The sequence below is a fragment of the Lagopus leucura genome, unplaced genomic scaffold (assembly GCF_019238085.1).
Source record: "Lagopus leucura isolate 7727_CA_CO unplaced genomic scaffold, USGS_WTPT01 Super-Scaffold_73, whole genome shotgun sequence".
Taxonomy (NCBI): Eukaryota; Metazoa; Chordata; class Aves; order Galliformes; family Phasianidae; genus Lagopus; species Lagopus leucura.
Genome location: NW_024962252.1, coordinates 69064124 through 69088352, shown reverse-complemented (window position 1 = coordinate 69088352; position 24229 = coordinate 69064124). Strand labels below are relative to the sequence as shown.

The 24229-nt window shown below is 40.5% G+C and overlaps 1 protein-coding gene across 2 annotated transcripts; it reads right to left on the bottom strand.

Annotated features, from left to right (window-relative positions):
* Positions 1–252: 252 nt before the first annotated feature.
* Positions 253–23512, bottom strand: EFCAB2 (EF-hand calcium binding domain 2). 2 transcript variants are annotated; one of them, XM_042885374.1, is made up of 7 exons: positions 23445–23512; positions 10924–11008; positions 7926–7998; positions 3099–3178; positions 1444–1486; positions 1282–1348; positions 253–502 (listed from the first exon to the last, which is right to left on the bottom strand). In XM_042885374.1, the coding sequence occupies exons 1-7, from the start codon at positions 23467–23469 to the stop codon at positions 372–374; spliced, it is 504 nt and encodes a 167-aa protein (XP_042741308.1). In that variant the 5' UTR covers positions 23470–23512; the 3' UTR covers positions 253–371. The 2 variants fall into 2 exon arrangements, with proteins under 2 accessions (XP_042741308.1, XP_042741315.1); XM_042885381.1 differs by lacking the exon at positions 23445–23512 and adding an exon at positions 16027–16067.
* Positions 23513–24229: the final 717 nt, after the last annotated feature.

The window sequence follows — 24229 nt, the reverse complement described above, 5'->3', positions numbered from 1 at the left end:
ATCATAGTAGCATGCCCTCACTATTCAAGTTGTATTAAAATACTCACCTACTTATCGTCCGTTTTCCCAGTCTCACTTTTCCATAACTTTTGCAGCAGCAATTGTAAAGTCATTTCTGGACTCCATTATTTTTCCTGTTGTTTTTCAAACCAAATTCCATAATTTCTTTTCCAGATCTTACATACTATTTCTGTCAAGAACTCCTTTTCCAAGTGTGAATAGATTTAAATATATAGACAGAATCTAAGGAAATATAACTACACAGATTTGAATTTAATTATAAGCACAAGGTCACACACTGTGTTTTGTTATACTCAGAATTTCAACCAACTGCTAAGCTGCATTGCTGTTACCAAAAGGCACCTCAGAGTCTACTGTGGAAGATGATCAGTTTCATCTACTATCATCATTGAAATGTAGTCTCTGTAATGAACTGCATTTGTTTCTGGATCTAGAGCACTGGAGAGCATCTCTTCCATTTCTTCCTCAGTAAACGGTTCACCTGAAAAAGAAAGGAAAGTAACACTTTGTCTTGGTAATTATTCTTTTCAGGGCTTACAAATCACCATTTCTCTCCCGCAAGGATATTTTTTCCGTGTTTATGTGCAGAAAAAAGAATCCAGTTCCTTCACTTCTGCAAATGCAGAAGTCCTGCATGCCAAGCCAGCTAGTTTAAAAAAGAAGACAGAGGGCTTGGATCTTTTGATTCACATTTAATTCACAAGCTCCAGAACACCCAGTCTTGCACAAGGCATGCTTGTCATTTTGTACTTGAGGCAGGCAGGCATGACTCAGCCATGCAAGAAAAGCAGGCTCTTCAAGGGATATTGAAAATTACATGATATGCAACTTAAATCTGGTCTTTGGATCTTTGTTTGCAAAGGGCACTAGAATAAGATCAAGATAATGCAGGAATGAATGAGTACTGGAATTGCCTGAAACGTTTCAAAATCTAAACTGAGGTTTTAGAGGGAGGAAAAAAAAGAAGTCACATCCTTAGGAAGCACAAAAATGTGCACGGAATCACAAAATATTCACAAGACTAGATTATGACTCTTTAAGATCTTATAATATCTGCAAAAAGGCAGATACATGTTAATTCCCTGCATTATTCACCAGGGAAATGTTCCACTCTATACACACTCATGAAGGCAACAGGATTGCCTGAAGATGGTGTACCTATTCCTGCAAGTTTCAGCTTCAAGAATTAGGACTGCAAGGTGCCATATACACATGTAATGTTTATTTACATAAACAGTGATATTATAAAAATCATATTACCTTCTTCAGTCATATGTTTCACCAGATCCTCTTTAGTAATGTATCCACTTTTATTCTCATCTAAAGCCTTTAAATAAAAGGGATAAACTGTTGTGTTTTCATCATACTACATCAGCTACTTTTTCCCCCAGCAATTAGGTACCTGAATATTTAGTTACAGACCTCAAACGCATGTAGAAGAACATCTTCTGGAATAGGCCTGTAGCTGAAACCATTGAATCAGAGAAGAGTTAAGTTTGTAAGGCTGCTGTACCATTCTGAAATAATAAAATATGAGTAGTAGAAAGGAAAAACCTATTTCCTAGTTTGTCTCTTAAACATTTAAGTCCAGTTTGACTTTATGGAACTTTCCATATCTTCACCCCGTGTCCTTCATTGTATTCCTGTTTCATTCTCTTTGTGCTAAGAAGCCAAATGAGTTGCTTTTGCATGCCTGAGCAGGCTGAGTGAGTTACTAGGAATCAATAGTTGCTGAATCACTCCACATAGCAAATGCAGGGAACAGAAAATTGCCAAACCAAGAAAACAAAGTTTTGTCCAGGTAGGCTGGTAGCTAAGCAACAGATCACCTAGTGGGACTTTGACAGTCTATTGAGCTGACAACAGGCAACAGTTCCACAGAGCACAGCACTGGGTGTATGTGTGTGCCGATAGTGCACCTGATTTCACAGCTTTCATTTTAAAATGCTTGGTTGTTTCATCCAGACTCACTTCACTCTTTTACTATCTAAAAACCAAATTGTTCTTTATGATTCAGATCTCAAGTGCCCTTGGATAAAGTGAACTATAGACACGGCATTAGAAGATAAACGTGAGTCTCGACAAGCCTGAGCTAGCCTGGAAAAATGTGTGTTCTTGTGTGTGTGTTTGTGTCAATGGGGTGGAGGAGGAGAGAGCCTGGGGCAGCAAGGCATCGCTTTGTGAAGGGTTGAACATCAGTGTTAACCCAGAAACAGGCCATGAAGGCCAGAGAAGGCAAAGGTGCAGAAGTGCAGAAGACTGGGAAGGCAACGCACTCGTGCCAGCGTGCTGGAACCAAACATCATTGATTGGTCCCTGTCCAGGCACAGGCACAAGGACTCAACACAGCCTCAGGGAGTGCCCCATACTGCAGGATGCTGTGAGACATTTGAGGGAAATCCCATAGCTATTTCATGTGTAGAACACCAAAAGAGCTCCATGTACGAAATAGCTTCTGAGTTTTGGGCAAGACTAAACCCCTGGTTACTGCCTTTAAAGAGATAAACTCCCTATAGTTAAGACTACTTTTTGTGCAAAATATCAAAATAGCACAAGTTCCTGCGTACATCCAAACATTTGTATGTACCTTTCAATAATGAACAGCACTCTTTTTCCAGACTTGTAGATCAGCAAATATTTTAGATCAGCAGAGTGCTGGTTGTGTATATTCAACAGTACCTGGCAGTCACTTTGAGACATGAACGTGAAGCTGATTTATACAACTTATTAAAAATACACTTTTACAGACCATGCTTCTCAAGCAACTGTAACTCAGATAAAGTAATGGCTGTGACCTTATTTGTATATAAAATATTTTCAGAGTTGAAACAGCAAAGTAATTCTGATTCACGTTAAAAATACAATAGCTAGATGTTACCACAATTATTATAAGCTGATGTACTATTGGTACAAATAATAACATAATTTTATGTAGACATATAATTATGAACTAGAAGTCTCACTACCTAACAATTTAAAAAAAAAAAATCTGTATTCCTTCGAGTTAAATAAAATTACTGCAGATAAATTCATTCAGAATCAACCATGAAGTAAACTAAAGACCCAGTTTACATTACCTTCTGTCCAGTAATACTTTTGTCATCACTGGAAGAAATTTTTCTAGATGAACATATCCAGTTGGTGGTTCTTCTTCTACCTAAAAATAAGACTTCAGCATGGTAGGTTATATGAATCATTAGCAAACTAATAGAACAATCAGAAAATTGAGGTCAGGTGAGCCCTGCAATAATTACAGATTTAGACTTTTGAGTATTTATATGAAGTTTATGTGTGAAGTTAATGTCACATGGCACCATAACATATGCCTGAAATACTTCTGCTCAAATAGAATTCAAGGAAGAAATAATCTCCCAGACAAAACATATGCCTGCTACTTCAGAAACTTTCAACAACTCAATATTGCCCTCTTGTGCTTAGAAGCCATTTATGCAGCAGAACTGGACACCTAACTGATCTCCCACAAAAACTCAACAGTGGTTTTAAAATTCAGACCACAATTATATTAGTGAAGGCAGGTATGACCTGGAGCATCCCCAGGATGTGCAACATGATCATCCGTCACAGCACACTGTCACCACATTCCCCAGCGTGGTTTTGGCCTATGCCATCAAAAACTTTTGCCCAACAGCTACCAGGTCCAGTTTGGGCATTGGGTCTGTGGGCACTTCTCCCCAGCAGCCATTTAGAACAGCCACCTAGCATAAAACATTTACTATCATAAATATGGGCTGCTCTGTGCCAGCTGGCTCCAGTTCCCAAGGATATTTCTGAGCACATTAAATGTGCCAATTTGGACAAAGACCCTGTCTAGTACATCTCAAGGATGGAATTTATTGCCTCCATAAGTTTTGTAGCCAGAGAGTCACAAAGAGAAGGTCCAGAGAAGCAGACAGATGGAGTCAGGGCAGTCTGAAACAGTCATAAGTCAGTCCATAAATTACTGCATTGTTGCATTGCCTCCTATGCTACTAACCCTAACCAGGTCAGGACCAAATAACTGCACGTATACACCAATATGATGGACAGCAAAATGGCATTTATTACACGTGAACCCTAGCTTATATACCTTATGTGCTTCGTCTACACCCCTAAAGCATGTGCCACACATCAATCATAGAGCTGGGGAGGTCCTGCTGCATCACATCCTGAGGCGGGGGGGAGCGTGTCTCACAGTCGCCTAGAAGAAAAGCTTCCCTTTGCCTCTCAAATAAATTAACAGATTAGTCCCAAAACATCATGGACTTCTAGTAGCATTCTGATGGCATTACATGGTAAAAGACTGCTCCCTACAACTTGAATGCATCTTCTCCCTAAAAGTTCAAAGTTTTATCTCCAAACAGAGCTCTTAATGGAGCCAGTTTGCTTCTGTGTTGAAACTGGATGCTTGAATTGTAGTCTCACAGTCACATCCTGCCAGGCTCTTTACAGACACAGCTCAGGTTGAAAGAAGACTCAAATAGGCACTGATTTGAAATGTCTAACTGGGCCAGGGAGATCTAATGCTATAAACCTTCCTCCTGGGAGCTGGGTCAGAGAGTAGGGTGTTGTCTAAATCATTAAGTTGCTTAAATGTAGATCTGCATCACAACTTTGAGAGCTATCTGTACACAGAATGTTTTAGGGAACATCTGTGCTTCAACTTGTATTAGTTCAACAGTTCCCAGATCAAAAATGAAATATAATAGCTATATATAACATATGACAAATGTCATCCAGATTTGACTCTTTTTGGTGTGCTGTTTGTACTTTGCATCCAGAATGCAGTTTATGAAGAACTTCCTGACAACAGACCTAGCCCTTTGAGGTAGTAAGAAACCTCAACTCCCTCTGACCTTCTAGAATAGCTGCCATTCCAGTGGCTGTACAGGCCTAGCAAAGTCCTCAACTGCTAAAATTAATCCTATTTCTAATATTAAGTAGATGTGAGAGTAAACTGAATGTATGAATTTTACCCAAGTCTATAAGTACCTAGATTTACTTCCCCTCTCCCCCCCCAGTGGCTGTTAAAATAACAGTACTTGTTCAAGCTCCATGGATGTTGCTCTGTTCCCTTCTTTGGTTACATCCACAGCTCCTATAACAGATGTACTGTAGCATTCATTCTGTTTCATATCTCCACCACCTCCCTGGGCAAATTGTTCCAATTCCTCATCAGACTTTCTGAGAAAAAAAAATTCTTCTTAATATCCAACCTGAACCTCCTCTGGCACAGCATGAGGCCAATCACTCTCCTCCTATTGCTGTTACCTGGGAGAAGAGGCTGACACCCATCTGAATACAACCTCCTTTCAGGAGTTGCAGAGAGGTAGTGAAAAACAGAAATAATCCGCAGCTTAAAAAGGGCAAAAATATTGGAGAAATAGTTTGATGAGAAACTGACCACCAGAAAAAATTTTTACTTTATCTAGATTAAGTGGTATTACCGTAGTCAATGGTAATTGTACCTTATTGTACCTCACATAAATTTAGATAACTTGATATTAGTGATTAGCATAATACACTGAGGATTCCACAAGGCAGTCTTCTTCTGGTACTGAACCTATATCAGGGTTTCATTTATGAACACTTGAAAACCTTAATTCCCTACTCATACAAACAAACAAATTGCATATATCATATGTCACAAATGTGCGCAGGAACTTCTTTACAGTGAGGTGACGGAGCACTGGAACAGGCTGCCCAGGGAGGTGGCGGAGTCTCCTTCTCTGGAGATGTTCAAGACCTGCCTGGATGCCTACCTGTGCGACCTGGTATAGGTCAAGACCTGCTTTGGCAGGGGGGTTGGACTCGATCTCTGGAAGTCCCTTCCAACCCCTACAATTCTTGAGATGCAATCACAGAATCACAGAACTTCCCATCTCATAGCTGCATTACACTGTACTTTGTTACATTACTTATCTCAAATTTTCAATTATGCTAAAAACAGAGGGGGGAAAAAAGTTGGTAGGAAGAGGCAGGACTTTAACTGTCCAGGTTCCTCTGGTCTGGAGGGGAGATGTTCACTGCAGAAGAGTTGGACTAGATGACCAAAGGTTCCCTTCAGCTCTAAAGCTAAGATTCTGTAATTCTATGTCAAAGCATCTCCTTCTTAAATCTGTATCGTGAGTCAATTATATTGCCTATTTACTGTAATCAAAAAAATCTGTTGGACAGTAAAAAATATCTTTACTAAGCATCATAATCTTTCCATTTTATCTTGTTTGTCAGTGGAAGCTAGAATAATCTACTACTGACAGTAGAGAATGACAGCAGACAGAATGCAGCATCACATTAAAAGATCTTTCCCCTACAATTGTTACTTGCACTTCATCATCTGAAGCAGTTAGCACTGCTAGACCTAAGACTTTGCACAAGGTTTCTCTCGTTAAATTCTGATCTACAAGAGATGGAGCAAGTACTGATGAGAGACAGGCACATAATCATACAAAGAAAAGAGAGAGACTCTCAGCACCCTGACTGTCCTGGTTTTACCTGGACTAGAGTGAATTTGATGCCACGTTTTGTCTTTAGGAGAAAAAGAAAGTTGATAACACACCAATGTTGCACTTGCTGCTGAGCAGTACTGCACATAGCCAAGTATGTTGCAGCTTCTTCAATGATAGGGCTTTGGATGTACAAGGAGCTGTGAAGGGACAGAATAAGGACAGCAGACCTAAACTGGCCAAAGGGATATTCCATATCATATGATATCATGCTGAACAATAAAAGTGGGGAAGTTGGCCAGAGGAGCAGAGTCTAGCTGGGGACTGGCTGGGCATCAGTCGGTTAGTGGTGAGCAACTGACTGTGCATTACCTGTTTAGTAAATATTGATAGTTATTATCATCATCATTATTATTTTTCCCTTCTTTTTCTGTATTAGTTTTTAATCTCAACCCACAAGTTCTACTTTTTTATTATTCTCTCCCACATCCCACTGGACAGTTGTGTGGTGCTTAGCTGCCTGATGGGTTAAACCATGACACTAGTGTATACATGGAAAAAAAAAAGAAAAGATTCCTCTCCCACTTCTCAGCTCCAGAACTGCCCACTCTTTAAGGTATACTACTTTTCAAAAACTATGCAAATTCTTTTTCCCCACTACTTCGCCCCATGCATTAACCCCACCCTGCCATGGCACCATAACTCCAGCCTTTCCATTACATATGGAAAGCATATGTTGAGGAGATAAAAATTGCAGCACAGGTGAAAAACTGTAGAGAAAGACAGCAGAAGTTCCTTATCTCTCCACATCATCAGGAGGACCTCTGAGAGTCTTTATGTTTGAATTCTGACTTGCAGACTTAAGTAATCAAGAAAGAAAAGACTACCTAACTGAGAAATCTCAAGACTGGGATAGGCCTCAGGACTGAAAATTGAGCAGGCTGGCTATAAGATGCAGTGGTAACAGAATCTGTTGGAGACAAACTGCCATGTCTTTTCTCTGCATATTTTTGGATTTTTATGTATAATTTTAATACCTGTTCAAGAATAATTTTTATTATTTAGTCATCCAGAATTTGTCTATGGCATGTCCAGAGCAGGTAGATAGTTAGGGTTTGGATATCCAATCTAATTGCAGTTTAAGGCAATCTTTTTCAACAGCCAAAAACATTCTATCCCTCCATTTTCTACAGACAGCCCTCCACCATGGCTCAGTGTCACAGTGGCCTTCTGTAGTAAATGACAGTCAAAATCCCCAATTTAAGCCATCAGTGTTGTTCTCTCAACAGCATAAAGGTTTGTTTCACAGCAACCTGAGAGACTGCCTAGTTCACTTCCATGACATATGGCAATTTCTCTTCTCACCTGTGGAAAAGAACTCAGCTCTCCATACAGCAAGGCAGAAGGGTCAAACTTGTGCAAGTTCAAGACAAGATAAAAGAAAATATGTAAATCCTTTACCTTTGCAAGCAGTTCATGTAGCTCCGCCTCAGTCGGGAAGCAACCAAGTGACCTGACAATTGAACCAATCTCTCTGAAAGAAAGTAAAACATCTGTGTCAGTGATTCTGCAAAACAAGAGTGGCTGTGGCAAATATAGCTATCAGTTCAGAACGAGCATACAGGAGCATGCATGTATGAGTAACCTGCATGCATAAGCACACCTATATGACTTTTAAGATAATGCCTCAGAAAGCAATGCCTACTTTTACAGGTGTTACATATCTTGCAGCTTTTGGAAGGGTATAATTATACCTGTCAGTTTCCCCAAAAATTCCTTATTACTCTTGTGTTCATTACTGTGTGCAAGATAATTTTCAATTGATCTCCTGTAATTATTAGGCTTAACTGCAATAAAGCCTACATTCGCATAGTTAAAACACTTTGAAGTCTATTGAGATGAAAGGTCACAAAAACATAGGTTTAATTAAATGCTATAAAGATACAAATTCTAACTTCAGAAGACAATTACAAAAGTGAGGTGACCTTGTGTTCCCGCTGTGTTCCTGCTGCGTTCCTGCTGCACAGATAGATAATTCTAGTTTCCTCCTGACTGTCATTTAGTTCAGCAGCTTCAGTTTCTGCTGTGTAGTTCCCAACATACAAAAATACAGTTCAAATTAGCTTATGTTCATATAGGTTTTGTAGATCAGACACAATGACAATTTTGTGTCATGGTTTTCATCTTAGATGTCATACTCTCAGTGGCAACATTTGCAAAATCACAGATGCCACTGACATAGGATATATTCTAAGCAGAAATGAAACACTATCCTCCTCAAGCTTGATTACTTACTAATTCTTGTATTTGCATTACGAGTTACCCAGCACTCGTGTTATTCTGTCAAAGCAGTGTAGCTTTGCATATTCTTCACATATACCTAATATCTCAGGAAATAACACTCATACTTCTACAATCAAGGCTAAGAATTGTGCTGTGCTGCCACCTTCTGATATAAGATAATCAGACATTAATAGTCACACTACTGTGACACAGCCCTGCAATAAAAACATAAGGCAATAAACAAGGTAATAAGTTGTTTTTCACTGTCATAACTGTTCTTTGATTAAAATTAGTTGTGAAATAGTACATTTACAGTGTTACATAGACTTTGAATGTCCCTTTTCACATGTTACAACTTACTGGCTGAATGAAAACATTAAAAAGAAAATTATATTTGAATCATTTAATTGTTGTAACACTTTTCTCAAGCTCTATAGCCACTGCAGAGCGTAGAAACTTTACACCTATGCAGACAAGACTGCAGATGTAAATTACAAACAAATAAACAAGTATGACATGGTACAGTGAGGGTCAGGGGTTCCTTGGTGCCACCAATCCAGCCAGGAGCAGGCAGCTGACGGGACACCAGAGCAGCTCCAGCAATGAGCACCTCCTTGAGGATGGAGATAAACCAATAGGTTTAAGGAAATAATCTTTAAAAAAAAAAAAAAAACTTGAGGGAGGATGGAACAGAATTGAACCAAATGTGGAGACTTGTCCTGAAATTCCCCTACCAACTAAAACTGAAAAGTCATTTCACATGTGAGTTCCTCACACATCCTGTCTAGTGACAAAAAAATTTCATCAGCTCTGCACCTCCTTTGTAGAGTTTAACTAATCGAATTATAATTAAAAGATCTGGTGAAATTCTTGTGAAAACAGTAGTTTGAAATATGCAGAATTCCTTTGGTAATCTTCAATGACAACAGCTTGTAAAAATTCAAGGAGACATAAGCATGTTTAATTTTTTATGACAAAAGTAATGTTGTTACATGTTATGAATATTTATGTTAAAATGAAATTGAAGTAGCATTGTCAAATATTCAAACTTGAAATATATCACTATTAACATTGAGAACTTTTAAATTTGACATCCATTAGCTATGTATTGTGTATCCTGTTATGCCTTGATGAGTCTAACAGTCCATGACCTTTTTACTCCCTGAAATGTGTATTTTGTTTCTATTTCCACAACACTGCAGGCCTTAGCAGGTACAGTTCCTGACTCTCTTGGCCATCCCAGTTCCCCAGTTCTGGTCATGCCAAAAAAAGAGACAGCCCTTTAAGAAGCATCACAAAAATGAATGACTAGAGTAATGGAACAGTTTCTTATTAAAAATTAAACATATCTAGACTCTCCAGCATCGAACTTCAATGATGGAGGAGGGATTTGATAGAGAGCTATGAAATCATCAACGGTGTTCAGAAGATAAATAGAGAACAATGATTCACTATCTAACATAAAGTACAACATCAGGAGTCACTCAAATCCACGTGACACATATACAGTAAAGAAGAAATACTGTGTATTTGCTCAATTCCTTATTCCTTCCCCAACTAACTACTAGCTCAGATGAAGATACTTGACTACATGGACTCTTAGTACAACTGTGTTCATCCTTATGTTCATTGTTACATACTGTTATTGTATGGTTATATAATACACCTACACGTGAGCTTCCTAAAACACTTCCTCATGAGAGCAATAGCCACATGTCGCAGTACCCCAGAGAAGGAGGGATGTGTGCACTGCACTGAAGTAGGGATGACCTACTGAGAGCATGTAATCATGGCAGAGACCAGCAGGGACACTCCTTGATGTGCTGACATTATTTTGAAAGTGAAGGTATCCATTCAGTACCCAGGACATAGAGCCAAATGAGCTATTAGAGCAGAGATTTGCTAGCAGTAACTGCTAGCCTTAGACTTCCTAACTGGATTCACCCTCTTCTTGCTTCTTGGCCCCACCAGTCTTGCACCCCTTTCTTAAGGGAGTCTCAACCTCCAACCACTGAACAATGCAAAATGTTTATTAAACCAACAAAGAAATACTTGTCTGATCAGTGTCAAAAGGACTGTTTAAATTACATTTTCTGGTAAGGCAGATGCAAGTTGGGAGAGTTACTTATCTCTGTACTACAGCCTGTAATATCTCTATGTGAAGATATTTACAAACCTGACATCCACAGTTTCACTTCCTTCGTGATCAAATGCCTCAAAAGCTTCTGTAATCTTTCTCTCAATTTCAGCTACCACACAATCTGCAAAAAAAAAAAAAAAAAAAACACAGGGATAACATTCCACTTTTTAATGCTGATAAACTCATTCAAATTCTTGTCAGTTGTTTTGGTTTTTTTTTGCATTTATTTCTCTATCACATGAGGTATGAGAATAAACGTCTTGAAAGCCGTCCTTTAGAAGCATTAACTGAAAATGGTATTCAGTATCAGTTTCCTTCACCATACTACCCTTTTCTACTTTTCCCAGTTCTAGCAGGAACTAGATACAGCTCTAGGCACTGCTAGTTAAGTAAGACTGGCAGGGAATCAGCCTTAAGTCTTCTGGTTCCTTCAGAACAATTATTTCCTCTTCAGGTTATCCAGACTGTTCACCAGCACTTGATGCTCATCTGAAGACAGCCCATAAGCAGCACGCCTGTCCCAGCTGTGACATTTCTTCTTCACAGACCGCAGCTTCAGTCTTTGTATGGAACAGAAGCAATTAAATAGATGTGATTCTGCTAGACTTTTAAGCAATGAGCATTTTAAAAAAGCTATTTCCAATTAATACAATTTGCGAGATGCTACCATTCATTTAACCATATGAGCTTCCTTTTCTTCCCTGGGGCCAATTGCTCTGTTAGTTCAAAAAGTCCTTTCACGGAAGAGAAATTATATGCAGAAAAAAGCAGCATCAAAAGAATACAACCTTAAACAGCCACTTAAAATGCTAGAGAGCAGTATTTGCTGCCTACCAGAAAAGATTTAGTTCCAAGGCAGCCTTATTAACTCATTTACACAATATGATACCCTGAAACTCTTTTAAAGCTATGTAAAGACTAAGATTAAGGTTTTATTGATGGACACATCCATGGACTTCATTTTATTATTTGATGTTACTGCTCAACACACCTGAAACAGTCTTCATAAACATTAGTCCAGGTATACTTTAATAAATACAGTCAATTTTATATTTAAATTCCTACATGCATGTAGGCATCTCATTAATTACTTAATCCTCTCTTTGTAGTACCGCATTATGGTTAAAAGCAGGTGTACTGAAACCCTGAGGTCTCTGGGGACCTCTGGTGAATCTTTTCTCACATGGGGCTGCCTCTGAATGGGTCAGTCCAAAAGGACAAGAGATACAGCTTATATCCAGTGATAGCCAGATCTGGAGTCATTTACATCTTGTTCTATTTTCAGTAGAACAGATTCTTATCAACAGCTCTTTTGTAGATCTCTCCATCCACTTATCATGGCTCACCAGCAGAAAGTACTGAATCCTATCAGTGACTACACTTAGAAGCCCTGGCTATTCTAGTATCATTTAATATCTATCCTACCTGCCATTATTTCAACCAAAAAGATAGGAAGTCACTTTGGTCCCATAGGCTGAAATATTCAGAATGAGATACCCCCTGCCATATCCATTCAACTTCAACAAACCTCCTCCTCCTGCTTATGGATCCAAGCTATAGGATTTATAATCACCCTGCTAAGACCACTCCAACATTTTTCTGTAAGACCCCTACAACTAACCTTTACAAATTCCAGCTCTCCCCATCACCCCCACAACTACAAGCAGTACTCTCTCACCACGCAATGCCAAGCAAACAAGAGAGATGAGAAGGTGGTTGGGCTATTGGGAATATCTGAGCCAGCTGGAGATGAACAAGGTACCAAAAAAAGTGTGAAGGCTCTGCTTAAGATCTGAACTGCATGCTCTAGAAAAGGGTTTGGCCAACAAGCAGAAATAACTAATGAAGTTCTTACTCCTCTGACAATCAACAGCTTTAATATGGAGTTAAAATCCTATAAACGTGTCTAGAAGCAGTAAAAGTTCTCCAATGGAACAGGAGAGTGGTGCTGTTCACAAAGATGTGAAGCCTGTACCACGTTCCCCTCAACAGCAATTCCCAATTTATTAGGTAGGTGTGCAAGGCAAATGAATGAAAGAAATGAACTAAAAGGCAAAAACAACTGGTCTTTGATGTTTGCAGCCATTCTTTCATTTGAACTCTACAAAAGTACATCACAACAGAATTATTAGTGAAATTAGAGCACAAAAATTATATATATAAATCTCTCTATATATGGCTGTAGTTCTAATTAAAAGACATTTATAACATTTACTTCCTCAAATGTGTGGCAAGAAAAAGCAGCTTCACAATCGCAGCTCACAGGAGGTTGTCAATTAGCTCTTACAAGATCTAATCAGGCTTTTAAGCAACTGTTTACTGAATCACTACCTAAAGATACTAAAGAGCAGTTGTAATACTAAGCACCGGTGAAATCTCAGACTCCGAACTAAGCACGTCACTTTTATTAAGATATTTTGTTTTCAGAGCAAGAAGGGAAAGACAGCCTAGTTTCCTAAGATTCATTCTTGGTGATGTGATAGCAAGGTGTTGTCATACTACTATTTCTCTTTCCTAACTCTAAAGCAAAGTATACCACTCCTTAAATTATTTCACCACGAATGTTTGGATTGCCCTTGTGAAGTTTGTTCAGGAACCTGACTTAAAAGCAATGCAGAAAGCTCTCCCCACTCCAAAGATGACAGCCTTACAGTATTTAACTTATTCAGTTTTAAAGAAATTACTAACGGAAAGGAACACAGAGAAAGTCTTGAAGCCTTTTGAATCTGACTTATTGGCAAAACCTTTCTGCTCATTGGAAGAAAACGCATGCATTAGATTTTGTCTAGTGACCTCAATTCCAGAGGAAGTGTAAAGTACAGTCAACTCAGTATGCTGAAGCATTAATTTTATGTTAAGCTCTAGAAATAATGGGACAAGAAAAATATTGTCTTCTCCACTCTGAACATCCAATAGTATGCAAAACACAAATATAGCAGATATCAGAAAAGGAAAGAACAATATGATTAAGCTGTAAGCTTGTGAAATATGAAATGATTGAACTGAAGTCTTTGCAGTGGTACAGTCCTATTAGGGGTCCAAGCTACAGTCTGCAGAGTTAGAAAAGGCATAACGCTCTCTGTTCTAGATGTTATCATCAAATAATCTGTAGGCAAACTGAGTTTTAGCCTTTCTCTTAGAAGAAGAAAGGAGTTTAACTGGTTTCTGTAGAAGTCACTTTCAAGCATTCACAAAGAAGTAAAAATTACATCCCACTGAGATGCAGCCCTTCACGATTAGACTCATTTTGCACTAAGAAGGTGATTAGTTTCTCCCTTTCACTATAGGCAAGAAAATCTTTCCTTCCTGCTGTTCAAAGCAGCTCCTGAGCAGCTGATTGCTGATGACAAGCTAGCTCTGGGACATACAGAGGAATGACGCCAAAGTTCTGTGGTACACCAGAGAAAACGCCGCTCCCTGGTAGGCAGTTAGTCTGAGTGGTGAATACAGGCATATATCAATGCACACAAAAAACACTTCATGTAACTCAGGAAATGCACCAAAAATACACCCTGATGCTTTTACTGTATGCAATCTGTGCACCTATGTTATATCTACATAGATATCTATATATATTGAAGCACCAATCTTCATAAGCATCAGCAGAGAAGCCTATAATCCTGGGAAATGATCATGGAGTATCACCTAATCATATTCAGCTGGAGTTCAATTTTCTCAAATCTGAAGCACCTGCTGAAGTTTGATGAGTGATTAGTTTTTATACACCTATATATATATATATATATATTTTTGTTGAATGATTCTGTGGGAACAACCCTCTCCACTTTCACTTTACAAAACAAATTTGTGACTGCATCTATAGAGGAGAAAAGGAGATGCAGAGGCTGGTTTGTATGACAGGGCCGCATGTTGGGAAGTACAGCATACCACATTCCCACCCAAAGCAATTTAATGCAAGACAGACTCTGGAAGAAAGAAGGCATTCCTCATCTAGGGAGAACCCTGATAGCAACCCATAGCAGAATCCAGCCAAGAGCAACAAGTGTGAGCCATAGAAATGCAGGTGTGCAGACTGGAGCCAGGACTTGCTACTGCACTGGATCCTCCTGCTGATAAAGTGTTCTGTACCGAGCAGTACGTCCAGAAAAGAAGAAAACCACAAGACCAACTAATCCAGGTTAAAACTGCTAGAGATTCAGGCATTTTCTAGTGAGTAATTTGTAACCTATACTACAGCCTTCCTTTTATACCCGCTAGGAAAATGGCCCAGTGGAGACAGCCTCTGCCACACTGGTGTTACTAGGCAGCAGATCTTCCCTTCAGAAATAATCATGCAAGCTGGATCCCCCCATATACAGCACAGGAGGCAGGTTCTCTGCTTCCTGCTTTGACCAGTCAGGATGATACTGTGCAGCAGGACCACTACCTCTAAACAGCAGGAAAGTGCACAAGCAAGTGAACAATCAGCCCCCAGCCCCCTCCATGGTCCAGTCTATTGCTGTGAGGCTGCTGCTCTGCAGACTGTGCACAGCTCCACCTCACCAAAGCCCTGGCTGCCTCTGTCATCTCCTGCTATCTCACTGGCTTCTGGGATGCTGCAGTCAGGTGTGTAGAGTAGCACTCTGCCTGGCTCCTTTCCCTGGAGCTACAGCTTACAGATTTTTATCATCTTAGCACTAAGCCCTCTGGACTCTGAAATGGTCAATAGTGAGAGCTAATGCTCTGACCTGGCCTCCATAAGCACCTTACTCCTTCTATCTTAACCCATCATTGACCCCGATTTAAGGAGTTGAGGGCTGCGAGCAGTAACACAGAGCTTACTGCCTTGTCTTCTGAATAAAGCACAGTATTGGGAACAAAAAGAAACACATGATGGATATGTCCCACGTATGTCCAAACCTCTAGACAGAAAGTAGCAATATTCTCTTAGAGTTTCAAAGAATCTGGAGTCCTCATTACGTACACCAGAAATGCCTGAGCAACTTTCAAAACACAACAGCACCTATCATGACCTTAAACAAGCTGGTTTCTCCAGCTTTCACACAAGTCAGTTCTTGCACACTGTACAATCAATGAATGTACAGATGTTACAGTTACAAGGTATACCAGAGAGCTTGGCTACATAGTTATCTTGGCTATATAGTTATTACACCAAAGCAGAAAAGACAGGACACTTACCCATATCCTGGGCTCACTTACGAAACTCCAGCAGAGTAGATCTCCAGAAGAGATCCTTCCCTGCTGGCAGTCAGCTCTTCAATGGGTCTAGGAGAGGTGCAGCCAGGCTCCACCCCTTCCAGCAGCACAGGTGAATTGCCTTCACCTGTGCTCCGTGGCTGACTCATGGCTCGCCTCAGGTGATCCATCAGAGGTTCAGGCCATGATTCAGCAGTTCCCATACACACACTTTGCGTATTTGTTGTTGCAGCCTTTACAAAAAAGCCACTTTCTTTTTCTTCCTCATATTCTGTCATGTGTTAAAACTGTATCACCCCATCACTACTTTGTCTTTCTGCATTTCTTGAAGAGAAGGGTTGAGCGAGACAGTTTGCCAAACTCTGAAGTGAGACACTTACAGTGACCTTACATCACACAAAAGGTTTCTAAGTCCTGGATCATAATGACACGCATTTTCATTGGATAAGCTGTCAAGTGGTTTATGTCAGGAGCAGCTGCGGCATTTTTAGAATGGCTATCAGAACATAGCATGAAATATTCAGCTATAGTTCCCAGAATTTGGCCTCACCTGTCTCCTCCAGCAGTCGGCCTTGTTTGCTACCTTCTGCTCCCAAACCTCAGCTGGATGTTCACAACAGCTGCACATTATTATTTTGGAAACAGCACCAATAAGAATTCTCAAGGAGAAACACATGTACAAATTAAACCTAACAGGTCTCAGTTCTGATCTGGTTTTTCAGCCAGCCAGGCTCATCATCTATTCTGCAGCTACTCAAGTGGTAGTTGAGTTTGTCTTCATGAAGGCAAGCACTCTGTGAGCCAAAAATGCAAGCTCTGAGTATACTGCTCATCCTAACCATTTGCACAGGTCTAGCTCTAGGAGTAAAACATTCCCTCTGCTATCTGGTGTCTGCAGACGAGTTGCCAAATACCTGTCACTGTATACAAGCGGCAATGAGGGCAATGAAATGACACACTTTGCCACAGTGACCTGAATAACGACTGGGGCAAATGTTTCTCTTTTAATATGAAAATCTTCATTGTCTGCTGAGCAGAATATGTGGAAATAGCTTGCTGACATTGAAAGAGAGCAAAAAAGACCTTTGCATAGATGTGGACTGCCTCCTGTATAAGTGATTCACAGGTAATATACAATTACTATCTTCTACTTCTCTTGAGGAAAGTCTTAACGTTATCCTTCCTAGACAGAACTGAAAAAAATGACAGCACTTGAGGTTTGTTAGCCTGCAAAAAATAATTGCTATACTTTCTTTGAAGTCAATACCAGCTTCGTGCGGTCTCCCTTTTCATCAGGCAGAGATAAGCTCAGCATAAATCTCCATTAGCGGTGTCCTGTGCATCCCTAAATTCCCAACTCTGGCAGTTGTACCAGGCAATACTCCTATTGCAGCTCAGAGCTGGCAAAAACTCTAATCTCCACTGCTGCAATTTGTTCCATATCTTTCATCCCAGTTACACCTGGGAGCTAATGAAAGAGTTATGTCTAGCTCGTACTTATATTCTCTTTCATCACGAGTGGCAAACTGCCCTGCAAGGATATATAGCTCTTCTGGCAACGCTGGGAGTTGTGTTATACCTTCAGCTGCTGCTGAAAGGTAAGAGTCAACACAGTCTGCCACAGGGCCAGAAAGCAGCCTGTGCTGTTGTAATGTGTGCCCTCTGAAGGCAGAGCCTCCATTCCTCCTGGACTTTACATAGCCACAAGGGACAACTCCAGCACTCCCAGCCTTACGCACTCCCCCAAGCTGCCCAAAAGGCAGTGTGCTGTGGTGCACCCTGAGACACGGGTTGTGCTGCTGAGCACTGGGGATGATGGCCCTGGTAGGGCACACTGACCTGTCACCAACAGCACACACGTTCACCTGCCTGAACATGTGTCAGCACAGAGCATCTCATAAATGTGCTATGCTCAGTAAACTGCCACTGGGTGATGAAGTCATCAATCAGAGATCAGCATAAAGTGGATATTAAAGCTCTTAGAAGTTATTTATTACAAACATAAAGTAGCGTGAAGTTTAACTCTAGCAGTAGCTAGAATACAGCAGTTAAACTTCCTTCATTTGAAAGACATATAATTGTCTAGAATATTGTGGGAGAAGGAGAGCTTTTCAGTATGACTTCTAATACACGCTGCCACTATATAACATATCACAAGTTGCCTGAAAGGGTCTTAAATGGGCTTACAAAAATACAGCCTCTGTACTGGTTGCCATCCTATCTGCACTGCTCTGGCCTGAGGACTTGGACCAACCAAAGCAGCTTCAAAGAGAAATAAAACAGCAAGGGATTAGTTGCAGCTACGTGCTTCTTAAGGAGCTGTCTTGAAAGCATCACATGTAGGGCTAAACCCATTTCTTTACACATTATGAATGCATACGAACTTCCAATTATCTTTTTGTTTGCATAAGGATCATAGTTGAAATTTGAACAGTATTTTAGCTGACAAATTTAAGACATTTACATTTATTGTCAATATGGTATAAGACATTTCTATAACCATTTGAGGCAGAAAAAAGAACATATGCTGCTCATGGAGAAATTTCACAACTCACGTCTCATTGTAACCTAACCACCAGTAAACAAGGTCCAGGTCCAGAACCTCTTGCCAAGTTAAACCAGCAGCACAAAAATCCTTACCATATTGAATATGGAACTTCTTCAAAAAACTTCAAATCTGGTAAGTTTTTGAAAGTGATGGCTGTATGCAGCAGCAGGCTGAACTAGAGGAAATTCTATCCAATCTCACATCTGCACAACTTCTGCACAGCACCCACACCTATGTAACATCGGGCAGGAAATATTTCATATTTCCAAAGAGCTGAAATCTGTATTTAATTTTAAAGATTGACATTCACAGTTAAAGGTCATTTATAAAAACATCCCATGGGACCAACACACAGTGCACCCTCAAAACCCTTGCTGGCCAGGTTTGGTTTTGGGAAACCCCTGCCTTTCACACCGCAGCAGGTCCCTGCAGGCTCACACGGTAGCCACAGCTACTGCCCCTTACCCTCACCCTGCCAAATCCCACCATAAATAGCAACAAAGCAGTATCTGCTCACACAAATTAAGGTTGCTTGAAAATAAAGAAATAAATCCTCAGATCTCAGAATAATTAGTATGCAGACATGGAAATTCTTAATAACATGTTAACTGCTGCTAGAGAGAATTCGTGGGTGTTCTCCAGCTCCCTGTCAGTGCTGCGTATCTGCTGGTTAGCATTGTTTAAAAGACAAAAAAAAGTTTAAACCCTTTCTGCAAACCAGTTAATTTTGTACTCGGTAAGTCAGTTAGAATTACAGCCACACTGAATAACTTCTGCTATTTTATGTGCCATGGAAACAAGAAATCTGCCAATCTGCAACTACCTCTTCTACATGCATTTGAGATAACTTCTAGTGCAGGACTATAGCCAAGAGGATCAGATGTCTACAGCCTGTGCTGATCTATAAAAGATGGGCACAATTTATTCTTTGTCTCAGTCTCAAGTACAAATATTAAAACATAACTCAAAGTGATGTCAAGGCGCATGTAAAACCGCATTACGACCTAATAAAAGATATCAACTTTCCTCCTCAAACAATTTCTCACAGCGATGTCAACAAGAGGAAGTAGTATTTATCTCTAAATCCTCAGGTGGTAAGACTACACACTGATTTTTTAAGGGATCTCATATATTCAGGTTTTCTTCTACAGCTGAAATAGTCCTTGCTTGAGCCCTATGAAAGCTATTTGTTTTAACAACGTATGCTAATGTTGTATTTTTTTCCTCAAAAGAAACACTGCTTCTTTTACAATTAGAGATAACTCACCCGATGAAATACGTTAGCCTGAAGGTTTATCGCAAGTGTTTAGTCTACAGCTTTTGTACTTTGCATGCTGACGCTTAACCCCTGAAAACCCCCCCAAAACCAATTTAAAATCCTTAGTACAGCAAAATATTTAAATGGACTCGTGTACTTCACATCATATGCATCATATTATCACCTTCAATGGGATTCTCCAAAGCCGTACACAGCTTAAGCACTTTGCTGCATTAGGTTTGAAACTCTCCTGCCTGTTAAGTGAGCTGTGAGCACAATTAATGGTTACAAATGCCTACAGCACTCATGGCAGCCACCAGGCTCGCTAATGTTGGACTCACAACTCAAAATACAGCGAACAGCAACAGAGCACTTTTAATTTCTGTAATGAATACAGACTCAAAGCAGACCAAGGCAATGTGAAGAACATTTAGATCCCACTCACAGATGTAGGAAGACTCAGAGGGGCAAATGAAGCAGTGGCAACTCCACTTTTTCACAGGAGGCAACAGTTAAATGGGGTGTGCAGCCTCTTCTTAACAGAAGTAAACTGCAGTGCATCTCTACTTTCACCAGCACGCCAGGTAGCAAAGCAGGTCAGCTAAAGAGCAGGTGTGTGTACGGCTCAACCATTGGTACTACATTTACATAAGGCTATAAAACAGAGGTAAAAACTCTTTCCCATCTTCACTAACAACCTCAATGTGAGTTTCTCACAAGTTGGGAAAAGGATCTGTGAGGACTAATTACATATTGCAGCAGTAAATTGAACCCCAGAACCACTACTATTTACTAGAGAAAATCATCATCAGAGAAAGGCTATTGTCCATGTCCTTAAGTCTTCACATCAGAATCAGGTATGTTTCTAGAAGACCTTTGCTACCCAGAATCAGTTGTTCAGTTCCATACGGGTGTGCAACAAGAGCTCAGAATTTAATTTACTTTTAATTTACTTTTAATTTTTAGATTTTAATTTAATCTACTTCCTTTTGGATTCAAATTATTGACTTATTAATTGCATTTTAAATATGCTAATATGCTTTGTGCTAACTAGCACAAAGAATATGGTGTGTGTAAAACTCTCACACTGATCACATACACAACATTACCATAATGATAAAGCCACACTGAACGTTCTCTCTTTTATGTACTTCCATGTAATTTCTTAAATCCCAACTGGAGAAAAATATGTCTTGTCTTCCATCTAGTTTTACTTCAGGCACTACTGGTCTGACACTTTACTTTCAGGTTCTAGTAACATCAGCATTGAGATCAGAGATATGAAAACTTAGAAAATCTGACACGTTCTGTCAAATTATAAAGAAAGTACCTGAGAACAAACTGGAGAACAGACAGATTGAATTAAGTAGCAAAAAAGGGGAGAGAAACAGAATAATGGAAAGAAAGATATGGACGAACATGCAAAAGAGAAAGATGCAGCAGTCTAATGTAATGAGATGGGCATAAAGAAAAAAAAAAAAAACATTAAACAACATTGAAAGCACAAATCTAGGAATATAAATTCATGCACAAAACATACAGCTCCATATACTGTGGGCATGATATTAACACACACACATGCAAGATTTTATTCACAATTATGTATGCTAGAGGGTAACAAGTTAGCAGTGTCATGCAAAAAAGGCTGCAGGCCTTGGCCTTGCACTGTTTTTTCTTGTGTACATCCAGTATATCTGCTAAACATTAAAGTAAGCATTTTAACTTTGAAGAAGACAAACTTGAAAATAATAGGACCTAAGGGAAACTTTTACCACAAAAGCAGGTGGAACTACAGTACTACCAAGAACCAAGGGGAATACCCTAAAGACTAATTATTTGACAGTGCAACTAACGCTTTTCTTCTGTTTGAGACACAATAAAGTAAAAGCTGCAGTTTGTGTTTATGTAGAATGCTTGTCAAAAGCATAATTGCTGCAGGAATCCAGGATTCGGGAATTTTAATTAACTCCCAAACAGCTATCTGCAGGAGGTCTAAGAGCAACTCCAACATGGAGATAAGCCACCTTCTCTTATGGGATGCTTTTGCACTTCAGTGAGACACTATTAGTTTGCCTCAGTGATGAAACACTCTATGAGGCAATAAGCAACTCATCTGCTCAGTAAGAGCATGTTCTCATGAGTGACCAAAGGGAAGCTAGATGCCTTGCCTTTGCACTATCCATGAGATACAAGTCGTTGTCTTCTTTCTACAGACAGGAAACCAAAGCCCAGCTTGCCACCTTCCTGCAATCTGACAGGAAGGGCCAAGAATGGAATTCTTGACAGCACAGTTTTCCCCTAGAAGATAACATGCGGTCGTCTCCTGGGAACAGTTCTTTACAGGATGATAAAATACCCATAGTAGTTAAAAAACAATCAACAAAAGGGTGTGTCTTTGGGAATACAGTGCTTCCACTTTTTTTAAAATTAATTAGAACTAAAAAAATGCATTAGAAGCTATTAATCAAGCAATCAAAAAAACAACAAAATCCATCACTACTACCAAAGCTTCCTTCTCCAATAGTTTCTGCCAACGGATTAACAAATTGGTGCAAAAACTCAATACCATAAGAGTGGCTGCCCAAAATATATATGGAGCCAGAGCTTCCCAATACACCAGACTGCCTCTTCTCAAATGTGCGCAAGAACTTCTTTACAGTGAGGTGACGGAGCACTGGAACAGGCTGCCCAGGGAGGTTTGTGGAGTCTCCTTCTCTGGAGATGTTCAAGACCCGCCTGGACGCCTACCTGTGTGACCTGGTATAGGGAAGCTGCTTTGGCAGGGGGGTTGGACTCGATGATCTCTGGAGGTCCCTTCCAACCCCTACAATTCTGTGATTCTGTGATTCTCCAAAGGTTCAGATTTCCAAACCCTTATCCTTTCATCTCCAGCTTCCTCTGCCAGCACAGTGCCTGTTTCTGTGGCAAAAATGGAATGATGAAGGAACACATCTTTTCAAGACTAAACAGAAATGAAAAACAGATGGTCAGAGCAGACCTCACTGCTGTGCCATTGGTCCTACCTCTGATTGTATGCAATGCATCCAAACGACTCTTACAATACCACCAAAATCAAACTCCTCACTCAGCGTTACCCACAACAGCTATTTATACTTTTCCACAGAAAATCCCACTTTTACTCATTAATACGAAACAATCTATTCTTTACACTATTTCTCTTACAGTGTTCGCAATCTCCAAGGCACTACCACGTCCATGTGTTTATTTACACAAAAGACGGCATTCAGAAGCGACACTGTGGCGAGCTGCACACAAAGTGCAACCTTCTGGAAACGACACTCGGACACCAGTGCGGCAGGAATTACCTTTCGCCTTTAAATCACACTTTCTGGCAGCTCTTCCCGAAGCACAACATGCCCGCCTCTAAAAATAAGCCCCGGTGCCCCCAGCGGCACGGATCACTTTTCCTTGGCGGAGGGCTAGCAGCTGGCACCGCCCCACGCCGTCACCCAACTCTGGGCCCCTCGCTCCCCGCGCCCAGGCCCGCTGAGTCTCGCAGGCAGCAGCACGCCTCCGGGGAGGCCCCGTCCGCCTCGGGCGCGTGGCCCCGCATGGAGGACCTGCCGGCCTTACCCTCACGGCTCCCCTCCTCCGCCATGGCCGGGCCCCGAGCCGTCGCCGTGGCGACGCGGGGCACAGCGGCCCGGCGGGCGCTCCCCTCCCTCCGCCCGTTCCGCCGCCACCGCGGCTTCCCCGTGCCCCCAGCGCCATGCGAAAGCAACAGAACGCACCACTGAAGTCACACCTGGCGCATGTGGCAGCGGCAGGCACGAGCACCGCCGTCCTGGCCGGGAGACTTGGACGAGTCCCAGAAATCTGCCGTTTCACAATGTTCCTTTTTTTTTTTTTTTTTAATAAACAGTCTTCCCAGCAATTGCAGAGATTTCTCCATCTCAGCTTTAGAAAGTGAAAGAACATGTTATCCTAAATATCGTCGCTCTGAAGCAGCTAAAATATTCTCAGTGATATTAAATGAAACACGGTTTAAATATAGCTGTGTATTTTAGCAGACGTACTTGCAATGTGCAGTTCTTCCGACCAAATGATTGTGGAAGTGGGGAAAATACAAATATGAACATTCCAGTAAGATGCAACCATATATTCATAGGAACTAATTTTTTTTTTTTTTAAAGGAATTTCCTACAACCAAAGCACTGTCTTCCCCACAGTTGGTATTATTTGTGAAATGTTAAAATATTGCAAACCTTATCTGGAGAATGCCTCTTCAAATGCTCAGACATACTTCCCGAACAAACACGAGATGTTAACTATTCGTGGAAGCCTGGAATACAAAAAAAATCCCACCAGTGTTGAACAGAAATAGGGCTTCTTTGCTCTACAAAATCACTTACTTATAA